The sequence below is a fragment of the Rhea pennata genome, chromosome 5 (assembly GCF_028389875.1).
Source record: "Rhea pennata isolate bPtePen1 chromosome 5, bPtePen1.pri, whole genome shotgun sequence".
Lineage (NCBI taxonomy): Eukaryota > Metazoa > Chordata > Aves > Rheiformes > Rheidae > Rhea > Rhea pennata.
In genome coordinates, this window is record NC_084667.1 from 37,294,838 (window position 1) to 37,316,965 (window position 22,128).

At 40.1% G+C, this 22,128-nt stretch overlaps 1 protein-coding gene across 6 annotated transcripts in view; it reads left to right on the forward strand.

The window, feature by feature from the left end:
* Nucleotides 1-22,128, forward strand: part of KCNC1 (potassium voltage-gated channel subfamily C member 1) — a 105,019-nt gene that overhangs the window by 73,481 nt on the left and 9,410 nt on the right. For 3 of the 6 annotated variants that reach the window (XM_062576937.1, XM_062576935.1, XM_062576939.1), the window contains exon 2: nucleotides 11,801-12,734. In XM_062576937.1, coding sequence (XP_062432921.1) covers nucleotides 11,801-12,734 — 934 coding nt within the window. Of the gene's footprint in view, nucleotides 1-11,800; nucleotides 12,757-14,381; nucleotides 14,453-22,128 lie in introns of those variants that run through there. The other 3 variants (XM_062576940.1, XM_062576938.1, XM_062576936.1) reach the window with 3 other exon arrangements.

The following is a 22,128-nucleotide window of genomic DNA, read 5'->3' on the forward strand; positions in this document are numbered from 1 at the left end:
TTGTGCCAGTTCAGAGGCCAGCGGTAGAAATGCAGGCACCCAAACTCCGCTCTTACGACAGGCGGTAGGGCTCACACTGACAAAGGGGGGTGATGAAATGCACTGCATCCCACATGTTCACAGGCAAAGTGGTGGCACGGTAAATACAGAGCTGTAGGCAACAGGCTAGAGCGAGTATACCTCTTGTACCTGGAACAAGTGAAGCAGAATATCATACAGGGAAAATATTGTCAGTAAACCTGAGGCAAGAATTGGCACTGCAGAGGCCCTGTGTTCAGCGTGGAAAAGGGAAGCCGAGCAGGTCTCACACAGCTTGCTTGCGCAGGAGATGAACCTGCATTCAGACAGCAGATGCCATCTCCCTCCTGCAGGGCCCACGCTGCTCTACACATAAGTTACTCTGCTCCACAAGGCCTCCATCCTCCAGGTGACCCCGGTTTTCCTCAAGTTGGCAGGTTTCTTCCTGTCAGGGGCTTCTCCTTAATCCAAACGGCTCTCCTAGAAAGGGTAGCAATTCTGAAAGAATGGCCCTTTCCATCAGTTTTGCATGCTACAGCCATGCATCCCTGCTGCCCATGAAACACGTGTTACATACCTAATATATAAACACATATTTATATTTAATAGATTTCTATGCATATGTTAGCGTATTATAATCTCCGGGCGGATATAGTATATAACAGTATAATGTTTACAGTATATTCCATACATTCTTGTATCTATATAATAATTGATATATAGGATAGTAAATGTAATATATGCCATATAGAATTACAATACAGACTACAATTAATTAATATACACATACACATGCAAATACATATATGATAAAACATTAATTGGTTCTCTCTGTTCCACCATCAAAGACACAAATCTTCATATATACTTAGGATTTTCTTACTGAGCAGAGATTTGCAGCCACTCTGCCATAGCAAATGAATGGTGAACGTTTCCTCCTCGGATCCTTGTGGAATAGTGAGGGAGAAGACTCGTGTAAGTGCTGGGGCTGTATGGATTACCATCCCTAAGGCAAGAGCCCCAAAGCTGTGAGCATCCCAACACCTTGCCGATAACTCGCTTTGACAAAAGACAGCCAGCATGTACTAACAGGGTCAAATGCCCTCAAATGTTCTGGTCTGAGCCAAGGCAGAATATATGATGAAGGCTATTTTGGAAGCTGTCACTAAAAGGCTATCAACACGGTTTTCTAAGTTATTTTATCACTAATTTTGGATATCTAAAATGGCTCAAAGCCAGTCAAAACCCAGCCTTGCAAAAGACTGTTGTTAATGGAGGTTTTGTGCAAGCAAGGGTGCTCCCATCCTGTCCATTGGATTCTACCTAACTGGGGAATGAAAATATTCTTCTCTTCCCAAAACATTTCTCTTGTTTGCTTTTATGATTACTAGTTTATTTTTAATGTGTTATATTAACAGCTAATTGATTAAGGTGATGGAGCTAGATAATTTAGATTTAATATTTAGGTTTTATAAAGCAAAAACTCGATATTTTCTAACTTATTTAGCTTAACATGGCTTTTCTGCTACACTGTACAAGAGGTACTGTGGACCTAAAATTTTAAAAGCATGAGCCAATAGCTAAGGCTTCGGCTAACTATGCAGCACTATGGGAGGAAAAGTGTCCAAGACATACTGCTAGTCAAAATTTGGAAAAAAACAAAAACAACAAAAGACCCCCTAAACAAAGTGTTCCCCTAAAAAATATGAAACTGCATAAAATTAAGCAGTCCTTGAAATACCTGGGTTTTGACACCTGATTTTCAGCCACTTTGCCCAAATGGCTCTTCAGAGACTCCGTATCTGTGGCAGTTATTCATATAAACTGCAGTGGAAACAAGACACCCCAAGCTCAATGTTTAGCAGCACCGGGGGGATTGCAGGGCTTCCGGTTTCTCAAAGCAAGAAGTTACCAGGAGTGCCCCAATGCCGAGGTGCTCAGCTTGACTTTCTGATGGTAAACACTCAGCCAGCTCCTGAAATTTAAGGATCATCCTTTGCTGAGTGCTCAGAAACTGAGGTTTTAAAAATGCATGCCTAAACATGAAAAAGGTTGGTTTGTGGCCCCAGAGAAGAATCCTATCAGGATTACTTTTGCTACAGTAACACTTTCAAAGAGAAATGGGAGTCAGGACCCCAACGTTCGAGTCAGTGCAGAGCCAGCAGTGGCCAACCCAAACTGCCCACCTCGGCGGGCTGATGCTGCCCACCCTTCGTCCTGCACAGGAGCCACCAGCACCCTCTGGACTGGTGCACCTGCGCAGCTACAGGCAACAGCGCATGGAAGAGGTGCAGGTAGATTTCATACCCTGCCAGAAGCTGGTTATGCAGCCGGCCTGACCACATTTTACATTATTAAAGATTTGATGGCCGCTTTTATCTTAATTTGTCTTGAAGCAGAAGCGTTATTGTTCGAATACGAACAAGATCTGGCATGCACTCCAAACCTCTTGGCTTAAAAACCATAGGAAGAAGAGTCAGCTGTGTTTATTAGGTTAGAGAGTTCTGTATTGAGGACAAAGCCTCACTGCACATTTCAAGTATTTCGTTGTTAAGTTTTACATTCAATACTTTCCCAGACAGGGGTGTTTCTTATAAAAAATAAGAGAGTAGGGTACACTCTTCCTAACAGAGATCAGAGGGCAGCCTCTTCCTGTCCTATATGTCTAACAGTTTCATTCCTTTGGTGCTGGCGGCAGCGGAGGTCGGGGAATTAAACTGTACTCAGCCCTGAAAGGCTACAAAAATATGTCCCCACTTGCACCAAAAGTGAAAGAATAGGTGCTTGCTTCTGCACCGAGTCTCCCAGGACTCATGTAGCCTATAGCTTAGGGAAGGAATCCCTAAGTGAATGACTTTAAGAGTGTGCATGTGCATGGGTGCACCCAAGAGAGCACAACCTGTCAACCAGTCATCTTTGGAGTTTAACGTTTCCAAAATCAAAATACGAGGCTTGGTCAGAGATGCATACATAGCTTTATCTGGCTGCACTTGATAACAGTCATGAGCAAGTGCGATTTTTTTTTCATAAGCAAAAAAAAAATAATACTTCTAAACCACAGACAGCTTCAAGATTAAGCAAATTTTGCAAGTCTTTGGGTTATCCCAGTCAGATTCTGTCTAGCTCTAGTCAGGAATTCCCCTCTCATGTTAGAGAAACGTGCAAGAAATGGCTTTTCTCTTCCCACAGCGAAGGACTGGCAGCAAGTCAGAGAAGCAGAAAGTGTGATTTTCTCAGGAGATAAAATAGCATCCAGCATGAAGGTGGAAAGTTGAGATCCTGAAAATCGTAACTCATGACATTACCATCAGTCACTGCTACAGAACTCACTTGATTCAAAATAGCAAAAAGAAAAAAAAAGAGAGAGAGAGAGAAAATAAAGTATGTAAGGAATGTCTGACTGGATTAGTCTATTAGTTTATGGTCTGGTATCTTTCCAGAAAGAGCAAATAATACAAGAGTACAGGGGCAAAACCGTGTAGTTCAGTGGCTTTTACCAATGGTTCATCAAGGCCTGAGACTTCTGTAGAGCCCACAGAAAGTAATTAAGGAAACAATCCTATGCCTAGCAGAAAACTAGAAGTGGGAGGAAAGGAGTCACATGCAGTTATGGAAGAAGTTGCCTGGTTCCGTTCGTCAAGGTTAGCTTATGTTCCAGTGCATGAGATGTTATACGGCTTTCTCAGTTTCTTTAATTCCAGAGCATTTGACAGAACTGACAGCATAGCTGTGTGTGGCATCATCTGAAAATGAGATTAATAATTATATCGATTTTATGCAGCTAAAGCATGAGAATATGAGAACATGAGTCTAGGACTCATGGAACATTTGAATGTTTGGTGGTTGCTAGGCTACCAAAAAGGGGAAACATCTGCAAATCTCTAAATGCATAGCTATCTTTAATAGTTAGGACAAAAGTGAACAGGCTTAAAATGCAACGAGAGAAATTTAGGTTAGGTCTTAGGGGAAAAAAATACAAATAAGCACTGGAATGAAGCACTGGAATAAATTTCCTGAAGAATTTGCAGAATATTCACCAGTGGAGATCTTTAGAAATAGTATATATTGGCCATCTTTAGGAATGACAAAAGACTGCACCTTGGGACAGGGGATTGGCTAGATGACCTTGGAGATCCTTACCAACCATGTTTCTGCAACACTTTAAAGAGAAGGAAAATTTCCTTTGAACACTCACAGCTCCTTCTCCAAGCTCCCATATACTGAGCTAGGCATTTTGGTATCAGGAATCTGTAAGTGTTACAATGAAATCTTCTCACTGAAGATGCTGTCAAAAAATATGAAATGCTTACTTGCACCATAGCATTTCCATACGGTTCTCACTACCAGCCAGGCTAGGAACCCAGTAAGGAAGCTTGCAAGATCAATTCACATCTCTTCTGTGACAAGGCATGGTATACCTACTAAATCACAAGATTTAATCTATCCTACCTGAAACAGAAAAATTTGACTGTGACCTATAAAGAAACATTCTGACCTTTGCCTCGTGACCGGCCAGCTGGCCATGTGGTCACAAGCTAATACTGTATATACATCAGACTTCAGTTCTCATGAAGTCTTGCTTATCCCAGCAACCACCTTGTCAAAGCACATGGCTGCCTGCTAGGACTAACATTTGAGGGATCTGCTTCTGATATTTATTGCTATTTCAACACCGAATAACTTAAGCATATTTTCCACAGATGACTGCACATTTTTTTAACACGCTGTTTCACGTCTGCGTGCCACTAACCATTCCAAGATTTTTTTGCAAGCTATCATATATTTTTTTTGGCATTATATAACCATTTCATCCATTTGCTGCTCATGGACTTCTTATCTGGCTCTGGAGCAAGCTTTGTTTATCTGTAAGCCTGTTTCTTTGTTTTATCTCAGCCAAGCAATCCAAATTTGAACAATCTTGTGACTGAACCTCTGTGTTCACTGAAGTGAGCTGCTGTGTAGATTGGCTTATTGTCAGCTCACTGGAACAAGACAGATAGCCAAGCTGGTCATCCTTCCCTTCAAAGAAAAGGGTAACATGCAACTGTGCCCTTGTATGCTTGATTCACATCTACAAAAGCAGGAATGAATTTTTCCCCTTGCAAACAATTCCAGTTTCAAAATGATCACTCAAAAGGATCTCCAAACTACTTACATGAAGATTCTTAATGAAATTCTTCAGAGGTTGCTTTTAGACAAAGTCCTTGCCTTTGCTCACTTTTACAGTGTTAGTCGGTTAGTATCATGTGCCTACATTTAATCATTTGATCAGTCATACAGATTCAATCTTTCTTTCAAAAATTCAGCAGAATTACTTGCACATTTGAAATGAGTCATGTGTTTGAATCAGAGTTTATATCTCTAAGAAACCCTGAAAAAAAAAGTCTTTGATAATATAGTTATTGTAAAACTAAGTATTCTAAAGCAGCTTTCATTTAGCCCAAATTTTGGCTAAAATGTAGCAAAAATACTTGTTGTTATTGTTATACCTATTGCTGATAAATGCGCTAAGTTTTAAGAGAAGAGTGGCCAAAGTATAGTTTTCAGATTAAAATAAAACTCAGTTAAAGTTCAGTGAGTTAAGTCACAAATTGGCAACTTCATATAGGTGTAATACAAATTTTCAGAGTTATTTGGTTATATAAATAAAAGAAAAACCTGAAACAGATGAACTACTGTAAAACAGAGGTGCTGAAATTACTTAAAAAGATGCTTTGTGAATGGAAATCACAAGGTTTTACACAGGTCTAGAAAAACACCAAGTGACATTTATGTCAATGACAGTATGATATAATTCCCATGACCTTTTTGGTTTGAGCAGAGAAAACAAAAGCCCAAGGCTCTAGGTACATATGAAATATTGGTGCACAATAAAGAACTCAGACTCATGGGTTACTAGCACTGATCTGGAATTCTTCTGAGACTAGCCTGTTCCTGCAAGATATCTAACATTTACCGTTAATGAGCTTACCGAAAAATTGCTAGACCTGGTGGGGTTTTTTTTTTTTTTTTTTTTTTTTTTTTTTTTTTTTTTGAAATTAGAGCACATCGGATCACATTAGACTAATAACTTACCTTCCTAGAAGCACCAGGGCAGTAATAGCTCCATCATTTCTCCTTCAGAGGCAAAGATGTATACTGTTTTCACCTCTCATTTCAGTCTTGGCAAGTTCTCCTATGGGAAAGGGAGCAAACTTTAGGCTGCCTAGAGGAGGTCCTTCACATACAGACTAACGCAACACCTAGCTCCAGTGCAATGTGGGGTCTACAGGAGCAGGAAGGTTATGATCTAGTGAAGTAAATGTTTTTTGTCATCAAAACAGTAATTCACAGGAGTCCATTAGCAGAAAGATGTGGTGTCACTTCCATAGTAAATTTCTTGATGCTTCAACAGATGTAGTTCACACAAAATGCCATCTTCTGCGTTTCATCCAGGGTTTCAGGGAAGGGTGGAACTTCTTTGATTTCCCTGCAAGAGGATAGAGATCAAGTATCACACTAAAAAAATCATCTGTTGGCCCTAGGAAAGGGAGACGCAGGCAATTCTCTGATTATGATGTTTCTTTTCTTCCGTCTAGCTTTAGTCAGGATGGCTAAATGATTCTGGGCAGTATCAAAGGAGAAGAACACTCGTCTGGGGCACTCAGCTTCTACTAACTCACTCCAAACATGCTATCTGGAATGAATTATGAATGCTGTATCATGTAGATTACTACTTCCTAGAAAACTAACTCTGAAGTTACTGAAACATCCCTGGCAAAAGCCATGCTGCTTCTGCCACCACCTTTTCTTGCCTGCAGTTCAAGAGTGGTGTTTCCCTTACCATAAACTCAACCAAAGCCTCCCTTCTCTGGTCCCCACTCCAGACATACATCATGCTGGGCACTGGACACAGATATACTTCTTAAGCTCCAGAGAGTTTACCATCTCAATAAACAAGGCAGACAAAGGGTAGTATAGAAGATACAGGCACACTGAGGATAAATAATATTCTTGAAGACTAAGATGGGTCAGTGGAGGAGGATGGAAAAGAGCCTCTGTCATCTGATTTCTATCTCAGCATTTAAATCTGTGATCTTCACTGGCTGTCTGCCTTAAAGCTTGGCAATTCCAGCTCCTGTGTAGAGGAATTCTAAAGAGTTACTGGATTTACTTGTTTAAAATAGAAGACAAGAAAGGTTTCTTATCTACCAGAGTAGAACTATCTCAAAAGTGCAAGGTAACATACAATTTAAAAACTCATTCCCAGAGGTGGGTAGTCACACCAAGATATTTAATACTGCACTGTCTAATGCTCAGACCTTTTCCTGAATGAGCCTAGCTTCCTAACCCCTCATGTATTAGAAGGCTGATTTGCATTTTAAAGCTGCTAGACTTTTGTTTTCTTTCCACATTGAGTGGAAAGATACTGTGCTCATTATTCATGAGAGGATAATCTGATTCTGTTATCTTGCACCTTTTACTTGTCCTTTCAGCTACGCAAAACTGATGTGAAATACTACTATTTCAAATTAAGTGGCATTTTTCATTCACACCATACTAAAGAAAAAGGCTAGGCTAGACACAGGGCAGTGGAGAAGCAGGCCTTTGAAACTTCCCTTCCCTTCCCTTCCCTTCCCCTTCCCCCTCCCCTTCCCCTTCCCCTTTCCCTTTCCTTTTCCCTTCCTTTTTTCTTTTTATTTTTTATATTGGATGGTGAAACTCTCCCCTTATGGAAATTATGCATTTTAGCCTCTTTCAAAATAGTCTGATTAAAAAATATCCTTTGCCATGCTAGAGCTGCTATCAACAGAAATTATGCAGGAGTGTAATTTTTCCTCTCTCCAGAAGGAAGCCACTTATTTTATCTATATTTTAAGCAAAATATACCCTTTGAAGTCTCCCCTCTGCCTTCTCTTATGGACCCTGCCTTTCTGGATAATCTGAGATTTTTCTTTGTTGGTGTTAGAGCCAGAAAGGAGCAATGGCAGCAGCATCTCTAGGGTAAGTAAGAATCATCCACATGTGCCTAGTGTCAAAGCATATAAAAGAGAGTTTAGATCACTTCAGACTCTTTAACTAGGTGCTTTTTTTAATTGTAAAAAATTTTGGTGGCCATTATGCAACTCAATATCACATGACATGATTTGTGAAAATCCTCACTCCTTTCCCCCAGACCGTTCAGTTCCTAGGATGAAGAGACATTCTGATGTAAAATGTAAGGAGAAAGAAAATAAGAACCACTAAATACCATTTGCAGAGTTCCTGAACTTCTGCTTCCAAGCAGCTGCCAGTGACAGAATCTATCAAACATGGTGCCAGTGAACTAATTCTCAGGCCTGACTCCCGTTTATTTCAACAGTTCTTTGGAACAGCTGAAGGACTAGGGAACTGTGATTAAAATAAGGGAGTATTATTAAAAAGCTTCTCTCCATTGATAGGACCTTCCACTCCATGGAGATTTTCTTAAAAAAAAAAAAAAAAAGAAAGAAAAGAAAAGAAAAAAAGAAAAGAAAAACAACAAGGACCTTTCAATATTGAAATAAGCAATCTATAAAAGGTCCTTTTTCTTTTCAAACATAAATTTGGTTTTAGGATTACATGGTAATTCTAAAAAGAAAACAGAAACTAAATTGGGGAAGAAGGCTGGGATTCTTCCCATCAATGCTATTACTCCTATATGGTTTTATGAAATCTTGAAAGAGGATCTGTACTTCCAAAGCAATAAAGCGTTCAAGAACCTGCCCTTCCCTGTGAAAGGGCTTTGCATTTTGTTAAACAAGGATAGAAAGAAGCAAATGCTTCATGTTCAGCATGTACTTCTCCTTTCTTCTGAACTGGGGACTAGATATTCTTAACTTCCTTTTGAAGTCAAGGTGTGTACACACAGGCGCTAATGGCAAGAGGGTCGGGCGGGTGCGACATTCTCTGCTAGTAACCCTGCATTTACCACTGTAGAAAACTGAAATGCCCTGTCAGAATTGGTTATTTCTTCCCTTTAATGCAGCAAAACATCACTTCTCATGATACTTGCTGTGGAAAAAGGTCAGCCTTAAGCTGTCCTAAGCAGGAAAAACTTACTCAGGAGAGAGATTCATATATATCAAGAGGAGAATTGGATTTTGAGTCTGCATAAAGAGGCATTCCACATAGACTCCTTAAAATGCAAAATGGTTTTATTCCCCTTTCTGCTTCTAATCTGTGTGTGCTACCTGACTTAATGAAGTGTCACCGTTTCCTTCTGCAGCTTGAATTCTCAGGGCTCCACAACTTCAAGGTAAAAATCTGCTCTAGGCAGAAATTTAACAGACATAGTCTGAGGCTGTTGGGGAACATTTTGCTGAGTTCTTGGTGAAAGATGCTTTTTTATTTCTTGTTTTAGTCATACTCAGACGATTGTGGTATTAAACTGCATTTATACTTCTCAGTGTTAACAACATCACACATAAGCTGACTTTGAGTACTTAAAAAACTTTTTCAGAGAGAGTGTTGATAATAACTAAAGACAGTAAGCATAATGTACACATTTATCTAGGGTCACAAAGCATATGACAAACACCAGTTAGTACAGTTACCTACCTTACAGATGGTGAAACTGCCTGGAGAAATCTCCCTTGGTAACAGCAGAATCTGATAGAACGGTATCAGTGGTCTTGCTCCTCAATTTCTCTAACCATCATCATCCATCTTCATTCATTCATCTTCCACACAACATTCATTCTTCCTCTGTATTAGTCTTCCATTCAACTATCTATATTAGACATTGATTTTTAGCACATATTAACACATACGTTAGTTGTTAAATAAGAATAATATCATAGCCAGAAGCATTCTGGGGAAGGTACTAGGCTTTTTTACATCTGTGACAATGAGTAAGCTTCTGATATCATTGGCAGTGAAGAGGGATTGCCAGTGTAGAAGAGCCTGTTGGCTCCTGCATCCCTATACGTTTATTTGCCCAAACTGATCAAACTCTTGTCACAGGCTGCTCAGGGAGGCTGTGGGATCTCCATCACTGGAGATATTCAGAAATTGACCCGGCAAGGCTCTGAGCAACCTAGTCTGACTTTGAAGTTGTACTGGACGACCTCCAGAGGCCCTTCCAACCTAAATGATTCTGTGATTTAATTTTATGCCAATTTCTCTGGATTTTCTCTATTAAACGGTTGGCCTCAAAACATCACAAATACTTGCTTTTGACTTTGCTTGCTAATAGTGAAGGTCAAGCATAATTTTGTACCAGTTATACCCCGGAAAGCAGACAAGAGGAACTTCTTGATTGCAGAAGAGCATTGCTAGCTTGAAGCAGAGGCTATTTTTAACTGGTCTATTCCTTTGGTAGCAATTTCTTTCACATTATTGCTCTGTATTTACTGGCGACAGGCAATTAGAAGAAATAAGTTCTTTTTAACTCCTCTTTTGACTACTCTGCAGAAAAAAAGGGGGGACAATTTGGTTTCCTTGATTAGTATTTTAATTAACACAGCTAATCAAAAAAATAACTAACTAATTTTAATTAGTATAGTTGCACATGCTCTTTTGGATCCTGAAATAATATCATACGTGACTTGCCTAGTCAAGGTGTTGGGACACTTCCATAGTAAACTTCTTGATGCTTCAACAGGAAGATGGCAGATCTATGGAGGGAAATGGAAAGAGGCATTTCCATTACTGTGCAGCTCTACCATACAGAGAGCCTTCTTAGCTATATACAAACTACTTGGTTGAATAATGGAAAATTGAGCAGAGAAATTAGTTGTGACAGTTGTGAATTTTGGCTTTACTATCTCCCTCAGTTACTCTGGGATACAACTCAGAGATCTCCTTTAGGCTGAGGGAAGTCTGAGGAAAGTAGGAACTGAAGCAGAAGAGACAAATATTCTCAAGACAAAAGCTCACTGATTTGGGGAGCTGCTCCCGTCTTCACTGTAACTCGATTAACCACAATGTAAAGCAACAACCTTGAAAAAGATTAATCTAGTTCTGGTACGAGGCTTATATTTTAATGAGAATCTCTTCAAGAAAACCTTGTCTGGTAAAACCCAACAGACCCATCTCCTTTGGTATCAACTGACAGGCATACCCCAAACTTACCCTCCCTCCCCAAGAAACGTCTGGAAAGGGGGATTGAAATACTTAGTAGATAAGTTCACTCTAGCAGAGCTCAGCTTGACTTGTAACCACTCCTTGACCTGTCCCTTGGATTTGGTAGGAAGGTCTAACAGTGCCAGAGTTCTGCTCCTTGCTGCATTCACCTGCAGAGTAGCACCTCACTGAGATCTGAAATACCACAACCCTCTCTAAACAGAGAACGAGACAGCCATTTAACCATTGACAACATTGTGGTAACTTTGGGCAGAGGCTGACTTTTGCACAACAGTTGTTCTAGAAGGCCTGCTAGTCTATCTTTAGCCTGAAGCATCTAGTACCTTTTAGTATCTAAAGCCTATCTTTAAGATCCACAAGTAAAAGAGGATCAGTTCAGGAAGGTAGAATTTAAGTATGTCCTTAACTTTAAATCCTGCAGAAAGCTCTGAGATTTAAATACTTACTTAAATTTACACTCCACTGAAGTGCTATCCATACAGGAAGGGACTGAAGCACGTGCTTACATACTCTTCTCCCTCCAAGTTTGAATGTCAGGCTGCCTTTGCAGGTAAGACTTGGTATCTTAAGGCCACAGGAAGACTTGGCATTATCTTCGGTTTTAATAAAGCACTTGTCCTTCCCTGTGTGTTCCAGGCTCGAAGCCCCTGTACTTAACCTGCTGTTTAACATTTCTCTTGTATCTTTCTTTCCACAGTATGTGGCATTTGCCTCCCTCTTCTTCATTCTGGTCTCCATCACCACCTTCTGCCTCGAGACCCATGAGAGATTTAACCCCATTGTGAACAAGACAGAAACTGAATTCATCGGGAATGACACCCAGGTGCGGCACTACAGGGAAGCAGAGACTGAGGCCTTTCTCACCTACATCGAAGGTGTCTGTGTGGTCTGGTTTACATTTGAGTTCTTGATGAGAGTCACTTTCTGCCCAAACAAGGTGGAATTTATCAAAAACTCTTTGAACATCATTGACTTTGTGGCCATACTGCCTTTCTATCTAGAGGTTGGACTCAGTGGCCTGTCTTCCAAAGCTGCTAAGGATGTCCTGGGCTTCCTCCGCGTAGTCCGTTTCGTGCGAATCCTGCGAATTTTCAAGCTGACCCGCCACTTTGTTGGGTTGCGGGTCCTGGGACACACCCTCCGTGCCAGCACAAACGAATTCTTGCTGCTCATCATATTTTTGGCATTGGGCGTCTTAATCTTTGCCACGATGATCTATTATGCCGAGAGAATAGGTGCTAAACCAAATGACCCTAGTGCCAGTGAACACACACACTTTAAAAATATCCCCATCGGCTTCTGGTGGGCTGTTGTCACCATGACGACCCTGGGCTACGGAGACATGTATCCTCAGACTTGGTCAGGCATGCTGGTGGGGGCCCTCTGTGCTCTTGCTGGTGTGCTGACCATTGCCATGCCTGTCCCTGTCATTGTGAACAATTTCGGAATGTATTACTCCTTAGCTATGGCTAAGCAGAAGCTACCAAAGAAAAAAAAGAAGCATATCCCGAGGCCACCCCAGCTGGGATCCCCCAATTATTGTAAATCTGTCGTAAACTCTCCACACCACAGTACTCAGAGCGACACTTGCCCACTGGCCCAAGAAGAAATTTTAGAAATTAACAGAGCAGGTAGGAAACCTCTTAGAGGAATGTCCATCTGACCTTTAATCTCCATCCCGTGTAGTGATTTCAGATACAGCCAGACTGCTTTCTTAGAGCAATGGGTAGCACATTTATCCATTCTAGTCCCACCATCACACAGTGAATAATATGTGTGAAGGCTAGGTTGCAGGGACAAATGGTACAGTGGAGGCTAATCAGCAAAACTAAGGTGGAGAGCATGCTCTAGGAGCCCAAACTTTGGTCCTGGTTAAGGGCATACAAGTCTCAAGATATTTTGAAGAGCTGTTACATCTAGTGGAAGAATTGGGAGAGTTCTACAGCTATGTTGCTGGACTGTGTAATGCATCTCAGAGGCTCCTGAGATCTGAATGCTTCATAGAGCAGAGTAGGAGCCAAGTACTCAGCAATTACAGTTTTTTGACAAAACAAGGCTGGAATTGGAAACAGCCAGTTGCTTTCTCATTTGTTCCCAATTGGGACCTTTCAGCTATTTTAAATGGCAGATATTGTACATCTCATTAAAGAAACTAGGTGCCTAGTAAGTTGAAGGGACAACTATACCATCATGCATATTCATGAGACAATCCCATCTCTTTCTGATGATTAACTGCAAAGTAGAACAACAGCTCAAATTCTTGACACTAACACAAAATGACTCACTCTTAGACAAGATTAGATGTAAGGATGTTTATTCCATGCCATGCAAACCAATCTATTGTATATTCCATTACAATTTAGCATTTAGAGCTATGAAGAGTTTTGAACTACAATTTCTAAAAGATGCTCCTTTTGCAACTATGGGTTGGTGAGTTATAGCTCTGCCTTCTGGCAGTAGAGGCTGACTGGAAAGGGTCTCACTGGTCATTACTGGCAGGTTTGGCCTAAACAGTGATTGCCTCATAATATGGTATTCTTATTTTTTTAATTATATTGATTCATGTCAGCAATAGGTGAAACCAGAGCAAAATTAATCATACTAATTCTACTGGGGGGAGGGGGAAATACTAGTCACCATGGAATATATTATAATATCCCATGGCTAGCGGTTAATTATGGGAATATCTCAGTTTTATGAGAATCCTCATATAGCACATAAAATTACAGGGCTCCAATTTGATTATTTCAACCCCATAATCTACCTCTACCTATGGAATATCACTAGTTATTCTGTGGAGTCAGTAATTTTAAAGTAGATAACCATGTTGAAAACAAAGCCAACTCCATTTTTGGCAGATGTTCCAGCCAAGTTGCATAGCAAGTATTCTTCAGCTTATTCAAAATATTCCCATGTGTTGCATTAGATAGAATAGATCACCAGTTAGATGGACATCTAATCAACAAGAGGTGTTTGAAAGAGCTAGCATATACCTATGATGGTCTTGTGTTATCATTTTTTTACTTTGAAGAAAATTCTAATTTGTTACTCATCACGAGTGAAGTATTCTCCTTTCATCTCATAGCCATGCATGTTGATGTCATTGTGAGAGGCACAAAGAAAATGAGACTTTCCTTTGTGTGTGACTTCACCAATGCCAGTGCTAATTTTGGAGGGGAAGAACTGGTGGGATCTTCTCTTCTTTTCTCTTCTCTTCTTTTCTTTACTCTTCTTTCTTCTTTTCCCTTCTGTGCAACTATGTAAAATCCATTTAGAAGGTAAACAGCTTTCACTTTTTTTGTTAAAGACTACTCCATTGCAACAGGCCAACCACAATTCACGTGACTGATAGACTGCATCTTCTGCGCATAAGCGCATGGTTTAATCATCCCTTCCCCTCAGGTTGCAAATGCTAATCACAAGTCGTGTCCAAGTAGCAAACTTCCTCATAAGTAGGTGTCTCTGTGGCATTATATATCAAGTGGGAAAGAGGGCACTAGAAAGACTACGCGTCTCCTACGGTGAGCAATATGCCAACTATCCAACTGTAAATGCAAGACACCTGAGTACTTTAGCAGTCAGCTACAGAGTGATTTTCTTCTCAGAACTCCCTTGTTTTATAAATTTCCTTCCATTACATACCCTAGTCCTCTCAGGGAACTAGAGGACTAAGAACTCTACGAGTTCAATGAAATTCCACACTGGTATCCTGAGAATACGTTTAATTTTGGTTCAATGTGGAACTGTTTTGCCAGCATCAGTGCTCTAAAATCAGCTGTTATTACAATATCCATGAAGTATTGATAATAACAGCAGCTTATCTATTTCTGCAATAATTAAAAGAGAATATTTTTATATACATATATAAGCATATATATTTTCAGAAATAACACACTTGTACTTTGGTTAATGAAATGGATTCAGTAACACTGTTACTGGAGTTCTATTTCTGATAATTACGCACCACTAGCAGCAAAAAATATTGCCTGTAGCTCTTAGCTTCCTAACAAGGAAAGATCTATATGCGTGCAAGAGAAAATAGAAGATAATAAATAAGGTCACGACTGAACTGTTAAAACTAGACCATTATTGCCTTGGATGTTGAGGTTCACTTATGCAATATGAAGCACTCATAGCACTGACTTGTTCCTGAAACTATAACCTCCACATTATACAAAAACAGAGACTTGCAAGTAGTGAATACTCTCTATACAATAAAATATTTAAATTAGTTAACACCACCTAATTGCAGACAACCAATTCACATTGTACTAATAACTCTGAGTAGGTCCCTCAGACCTAATGTTTCTAAAATGATGTCCAAGTTGTTCAAGGTATTTCTTGTAACTTTTAATTGTCAAGCTTCAGTGTGGTAGGTGACATAAAGTCATATAATGTACATCTAATATAAAAACCAGCCTGTTTAGGCTCATGAGTAAAGAACATCACATGAAGTTACTTATTCCATGTATTACATTGGGTAGAATGATTAAATGCCTAATGAAACGGTGATGAGTAGGAAATATTCCGCATATGCCTACCTTGCTATAAGCACTGTGCCCTCTTATTTACCGAATCAGTAGTTCACAGCTCTTCTAGGTCTCAGCCGCACACAGGGTCAACAGGGTTCTACAGAGAGCTCTGCACAGCCCCGTCCCAGCATCTCATCACAGGCTAAGCAGCACTTTCCTGGCACAGACACGCCAGCAGCAGAACGTTGCCCACAGGCTGCGCAGCTGCTGCCAGTGATGCTGTAGTAATTTGCAGGAGAAGCAAAGATGTTTTGAATTGAAATTCCGCTAGGTTTGAATTGAATTTTTAAATTGACCACAACTCTCAGCAGCACAGTCCTGGTATAATTTGCATCCAGCGGGAGGGTTTCTTTAAATAACAGCACCTGATTTTAATTTGATAAAGCACTGAGAATTTCACAGTTTGACTCTAGCACCCCTCCCCTCTCTGCAGCAACCCTTCCTGCTCTCTGCCCCATCCGTTACTGTCAGCGAGTGGGTGGGAGAGTGACATAAGGGGATGAGCAGAATTCCAGAGATGATGGTGAAGCTACTTATCCAGGCAGGCCTCCACCACTAGCATTAAGAAAGCAGAGATTTCCCCCAAAACAAACAAAAAAAAACACATTCTCTAATTCTGTTGACCGTAAATTCTCAAGATACTGCTTATACAGTGCCTGGAGGAACAGGGCCTGCAATGGTACAAAGGATCCCACCTGCTAAAACTCCTTTATCTGGGCTTTTTCACAGACTAGGGAGGACCAGTTGTCCCCTCGCTTAACACATGCACACTAAGTCCTCGTATCACCACGATGAACTACCAAGTTCATTATGTTGCAGTGTTGCCTGCAGGCCTCATTCAAGATAAGAGCTTCATTTTGCCATTATCATATTAGACAACCCCTACCTTACAACCTAAGTAGACAACAAAGAAAACAGAAGTAATCTCCACTATTTCCACTTAACACATGGCTTAAATTAATAATTGACCAAGATCACTTGAGAGATCTGTGGCAAAGCTATTAATTGAATATAACTAAATAAGCACCAATTGTAACCACAGACCCTGTATTGTAGTTCTTTCATCTACAGGTTTCTGAGTATTTCAGCCAGTATTACAACTCATCATGCCGTAAGAAAATCAAATAGAAGGAAAACAGAAGTTAGCCTAAACCACTTAAACTTAGCTCATTCTGCCCCAAAACACACTTTGTCCTACAAGTACAAATGATTTATCTTAGTGCATGTGGTGACAAACTTTAAGGTGTAACCTTTTAAGGAAACTTATAATATGCAAAATAAATCTTGAAAGCACCCTGTTCTGGACTTTGTTATAAAAAGTGTTACTCAATTCTTTAGGCCCTGTCTTCTGTCAGCTGTGTACTTACCTCAAAATAGGTTGATTACATGGTCACATCTTAAAAGTAGCTGCAGGATGAAGTAGTCAATGTCAGTTTCCAGCACCGTAAAAGAAATTTAGACTAAGAATGGAGTTCATAACTTCATTTGATGTCTATAGCACCCTCTGGTGCCACAGAGCAACAGTATTAAGAATGTATGTATAATATACGATACAAGAGATAGGTTATTTTTGTTTCCTGTTATGAGATCTACCCCAAACTGTCATTGTTTCTGTACAAATACTTACAGAACCAGGGCACACAATGTTTATTAAATACAATGTAAATATAAACACTGACTTTAATATGGCCAAAATAATAATTCCTCACCTCTCTTTGATCCCCTCTGCTCGCAGTTTCACTTAAGCTATTCTCTGAGGATAGAACATCTTCATAGAAATTTACTGTGCAACCAGGTTGGGCAACTTTTTTACAATATGTTGATCCTCTGCTCATTGCATAGCTGGGAAATACAGAAGAAACATTACTAGATTACAAGGGCCTAAGAGTGGAGGGAAAATACACGTCATTGCTAATTCCATCATTAGCTTTGGAGCAACTTCTGTGGTTGTTTCACTTGTCTGCCCCAAAAAGGGTTTTCCAGTATCCACTCCTTGACAATCTCAATGTCTGAACAGATAGAGCCACCCAAGTCTATCACTGACAAGGGGAACTACATGGCTTTAATAACTCCAGTGCACTCTATCATCAGATGAACTGGAGCAAGCTGTGCTATTAACAACTCACTATTTTAATGCAGTTTACTGAGCGAGCATTGATTTCTGTTTAAAAATATAATAGTAATTTCCTATTTCAGCTTTCTCACTACTGCTTTCTGAAGCAGCTGATCTTTTCTCGAGCCTACATTTTTTCCTCCCTTCTGCCATAGTAAGCTAAATAACCTGTGTTCCTTGTCCAACACATCGTTTCTAACATCAGAAGTGTGCTGAGCACTGCAATTCCAGTGCCAGTGCTCGGTGGGAGCTGGGAACTCTTGGGAGTTCTTGTCATAGGCCTATTCTGCTGCCTAACGTATAGCTCTACTGTGCGAACTTCTGCGGCTTTTATGGAGAGCAGAACAGCATTAAAGCCATCTACATGTAGTCACTGTGGTAGTCCTTTAATCCATAGGAAGGAGAAGTCTCTGATCAAATGCCTTTGAACATTAAAAAAAATAAAATAAAAGCTAACTTCAGTGTCATAAGAGCTTTGACCCTTTCTATAAGATAAGCAGTAGACAGTGATGCAACTGCAAAGGAGTCAGTTCTGGTTTGGCTTAGAAGACTGATCATTGTATACATTGGACATAAAACATTAAAAAGGCAGTTGAAAAGGTAACAGGGAGATGGTTTTTCTCTTCCCTGTACTTAATCTTCTTAGCCCTTAAAACTCTAGAATTCAATACTGCTAATAGTGAATGCTAGCTTTTATAGAGAAATGAGGTAAGGACTACATCCCGATGTCACTGAAGATGGAAGCTTTGTCCTCTGGATCTAATGCAGAAGACTGTTTCAAAATAAAAAGATTAAGGCTCATTTTTTCATCTGAATTAAGATGCATTTGCCTGTGGTCCCCTTTGCAATGAAAGAAGAGTTAGGCAGTCCCAGAGAGTAATTTACTCATTTATGATCTGAACTGCCTCCAGAGGTGGCTCTCTCCATAACTGACCTAAGGTGACTGCAGCTCTAATTTAAGGTGCTCAATTAAGTGCCTGCAGTTAGGTGGGAGGAATCTGGATCTGTTCCCTCCATGTTGCATTTGTACAATTTCATAGCTGTGGATCACACACAAAGCAGAATTTATAATTTATACAATGCAATATTTTACTGTACAATTATTCACCTGTGATTTCCTGCAGAGATACTAATCAGTAGGTGTCACTTGTATTGTGGTGCTTATTTAATTTAGAATTTGAGTATAAATAACATCCTCTATACTAAGTCATCTGAAAGCAAAACGGAGGAACTATGAGTTCAAGCATGGAGCTTTGGGTTTCCTGCTTGTTGGTCTACATTCATGCCAGGTCCACACTGGCTGAAGTGTTTTGCCACCCAGTGACCGAAATGAAAGTGTGTGGTAGCTATAGCCAAGTCCGTACTGAGAAAGCTCTAGAAAAAGCCCCAGAGCAGTGCAGCAATATGGTCAAGCATTGAACAGGAAGCAAAAAGAGCCCCTTTTAGCTCTGAATTGGCATCGGCCTGTCTGTTACCAGAGGCGTGTGGGGAAACTACTTTAGCATTCTGTTGGTCTCACAGAAGACATCTAGACACTTCTTCTTGGCATAAGGGAAATCAAAAAGGACCTTCCTACATAGCTGCCTGTGGTCTGGACACAGTCAGGGATGTTTGTATGGAGAGGCAGAAGCATACTGAGCTGAAAAACAATCACAGGACTAAATAATAAATCTTAAAACTTTAATAACTCAATGAGCCTTAATATCTCAATGAGCACAAGAGGATTACACCACTTTTAGTGATGGAAAAACACAGATACCAACACATCTCCAGACAGATAAGCCCAGGTTGTGCTAATACTCCAACACAAGACGGATGTAAATATGGTAAATCCTCTTCGTCAAGCACCCCTTTGCAGGTATGTTCTTGCCACTGCAATTCCAGCGCTATCCAGCACAGAATGCATTCCTGGGATATAAAAAAAGGTAGTCTTGGCACCTCTCCCTGTGATTCACTCACTTCAGCTGGAGGGGCTATGACTGGTCTTTGCAGAATAGAAACAACAAAAGGCAGCTCTGTGTAAGTAGTACAGCTCTGCTGCAATTGTACTAGAGAGACAGGACGATTTTCTCCTTACCACAAAAGACCAGGGACAAAAGATGGTCCTAGGATGTGAAGTCCCAGTACTGTGCCCAGCCCACTAGCTTATAGCCCTCTTAGTCTGTACTTGATGGAAAATTTTTTAAGCCTTTTGTCTATTTGCTTGTCTACTTATAAGCACAAAGCCAAAATAACCAGCAATCTACCATTCCTGCTCTCTCTGCTGTTTGTATTCATCCATGTTCCATATCAGACATACTTCATACTGTACAGATCATCATATCGTATTCCTCAGTCAGCTTGGTACTGTAAGATAGCCTAAAACTCACCTGACTGCATTTACCTACAATTTCTGCCTGACCTGTTAGTGACACACTGGGCTTTACATAGTCTGATGTTAAGGAGACCCTCAGAAGTACAGGATTGGTGCAAGCGTAATCCCCAAATTGTAAGGACACAACTTGGAAGGATCTTCCATAGCTCTTTGCAACGCGTCACTTCCAGGAGCACCATTTCTCAGCACTCCATTAAGCACATATCCAATAATACCTGTGTATGGCAGGGTACACTGGATCTACTTACCTAGAGCTCCTGTGTCTGCTCCAGTCGTGCCAGTAGCTAGGCAGCCAACATACTGTCACCTCACTTCAAGGAGTAGTGCCTCACAAGGGTGATATTCTCTGGGAGTGACGTCACATTGTTGGCCAGTTGGCACTGAGAGGTGGTCTCCATGCCACCGGAGTGCCTTTCCTGGGGGACACGGCTTCCTGGAGGGACCCAGGTCAACATGGTGGTGAGTACATGTTGAAGAGGTAGGTTGGGTCGGAAGGCCTCTGCATATTCCTGTAGCGTGCTAAGCTCTGCTCTCATTTGTACCACTGTAAAGTCCACCAGTATGATATCTACTCAAAAGAGCTTCATAACAGCTTTCAAAATATGCAGTAATTATGAAAATTAGGGAACTTCAATAAAGATACCTAGAAATAATTAAGATTTTTATTTTAACAGCCTTAGAATATTGGGGTAACTAAAATTAACTGAGTTGTTATGTAGGAATCTTAATTCTTTTACATGTTCTTCACATTTTCTCTCTTTTTCTCTTTCTCTCTTTCACTCTGTTTGTTAACATTTACTTGTTTTTACTGTACGTTGCTTGCAGCTTGTGTATGTTACAGACTGTCATATTTTATTCTGTGAAGTTTTTCTCCAATTCCCATCAACCTGAGCTCCATATCGGGCAGCCGAGGAGATTACAATACAGTTCTTTAATGCAAAAGAACAAGGAATGTCACAGACTATAGGTAACTTCATTGAGGTTGTGACACAAAACCTGATGCAAGGTATTAATGCAAAGAGTAAGTACCTGCTATGACAAAAGAACTACTTAGTTAAATTACTTCTTTTTTTTTTCCAGATAGTCTGCATTGGAAAAATTAATTTTCATTGTTCTCCAGCAGAAAAATTCCCAAGTCTATCAATTTAGGATTTTTTTTCACTACCATTCTGAAAACCACTGATACCATGTTGACACATCATAACTCATTTTCAAAGGCTTAAGCTCATATTTTCTATGCTGTATTTCTCTATGCTATACTTCCTTCCATACTCTCCAAGCCATAATTTCATCATTCCATCTTCCTTTGTCCGTGGTTTAATACATCTTCTCCATAATTCTGTTCCTAATTTAATAAAGTTATAACCCTTTCACTCTAAGGACCTGATTTAACAACAACAAAAATGAGCTCCTGCCCATGGGATCCATGTTTCCTAATCCTGCATTAGGCTCTGGAGCCCATAAAAATTGACTTCTGTAGCCTAAGATGGTCTTGGCAAGGAAGCATAAATGTTATTTTGCTGAATCAGATCCTGATTGAGGCATTTTGTTCCAATCTCCCCCAAGTACCTAAACACTACTCTGAAAGAATAATAAAAAAAACAGCTTATGGACTTTTTTCCTGATAATTTTCTACAGGGATAGCATGAAGCTTATTGTATCTAATTTTATTCTTAACCACTAGTGAATTCTTTGTTAATTCAGAAATCACTACTGCCACACACAAACATAAGAAAAGCTTATTTTTCTCAATCTTCAGTTCCTTTACCTCCTAATTCTCTGTTATACTCTGAGCCTCCCATAACACAGTGGAGAAGCGCAGCAGAGTTCAGACGAAGTCCAGTATAAAAAGATAAAGCGATTTATACTGATGCAATTGCTGACTGGTCAATGAATATCAATGGATAGCAAACACTGTCCAGAAAACCAAAACAGAAATAACCTGATAACAGGAATGAAATTTGAATTCAAGAGACTCAAAAGAATAGAGAATTGAATTGTAAATA